Source organism: Cryptotermes secundus, unplaced genomic scaffold, assembly GCF_002891405.2.
Source record: "Cryptotermes secundus unplaced genomic scaffold, Csec_1.0 C38140699, whole genome shotgun sequence".
NCBI lineage: Eukaryota > Metazoa > Arthropoda > Insecta > Blattodea > Kalotermitidae > Cryptotermes > Cryptotermes secundus.
In genome coordinates, this window is record NW_019773462.1 from 1 (window position 1) to 746 (window position 746).

The 746-nt window shown below is 41.0% G+C and overlaps 1 protein-coding gene across 1 annotated transcript; it reads right to left on the bottom strand.

The window, feature by feature from the left end:
* Nucleotides 1-6: 6 nt before the first annotated feature.
* Nucleotides 7-740, bottom strand: LOC111875223 (epidermal growth factor receptor-like; the record flags this gene model as incomplete). Its single annotated transcript, XM_023871280.1, has 1 exon — nucleotides 7-740. A coding segment is annotated over one exon (732 nt), but the record flags the coding sequence as incomplete, so codon positions are not given.
* Nucleotides 741-746: the final 6 nt, after the last annotated feature.

Here is a 746-nt window from a genome sequence, read left to right on the forward strand (position 1 = left end):
CATCATCATTATTCCGAGACTGTCACTGTACATATAAATACAACAGGTGCATGGCTTTCAGCCCATAAGACCCAAAGACCAAGAGACTTACCACATTCATTCATTGGCTTATTATTCTGTAGCAGTGTTTCATGTTCACTTGATTTCTTGATCTTATCCCAAGATATGCCCTTAGCAAAGCACAGTTCTTTGTTTTCTAAGATGGCCACACTACCGGAATGTATCTTTTTCAGTGACCGTAACCCTAAAGATTTGAGTGATGTCTTCACAATGTAAAGCGATGCAAAGTATTCTGTTAGTGCTCGCCCTCCAATAACCTCCAAGTTCCGGAAATAAGAAAGGTTTGTAAAATCAGGATGGTCGCCCTGGATATTCACATAACCAGTTACTTCCTTAAGTGTGCTGAACACTTCAAGACGATCTGGATGCATCTGCTGGTATCGTGGACCAAAACTGAAGTTATTATACACTTGCTGAAATCCTCTAAATGACTGGTCAAGGATTGTAAGAGAACCTTCAATAATTGTACAGTCCCTGAAACTGTCAATGTTACCAGAATGTATTTCATTTACACCATCACAAGTTTTAGGACAGGGCCCATCACACGGAACACACTCTCCATTTTCTGCCTTTTTCTTGGGTGGACAACTCCTCACACATGCACCATTGTCCTTCAATAAATGTTCTGGGCACTTCTTTACACATGTAGCTCCATATGCATATTTTCCCTGTGGATTCGCCTCCCA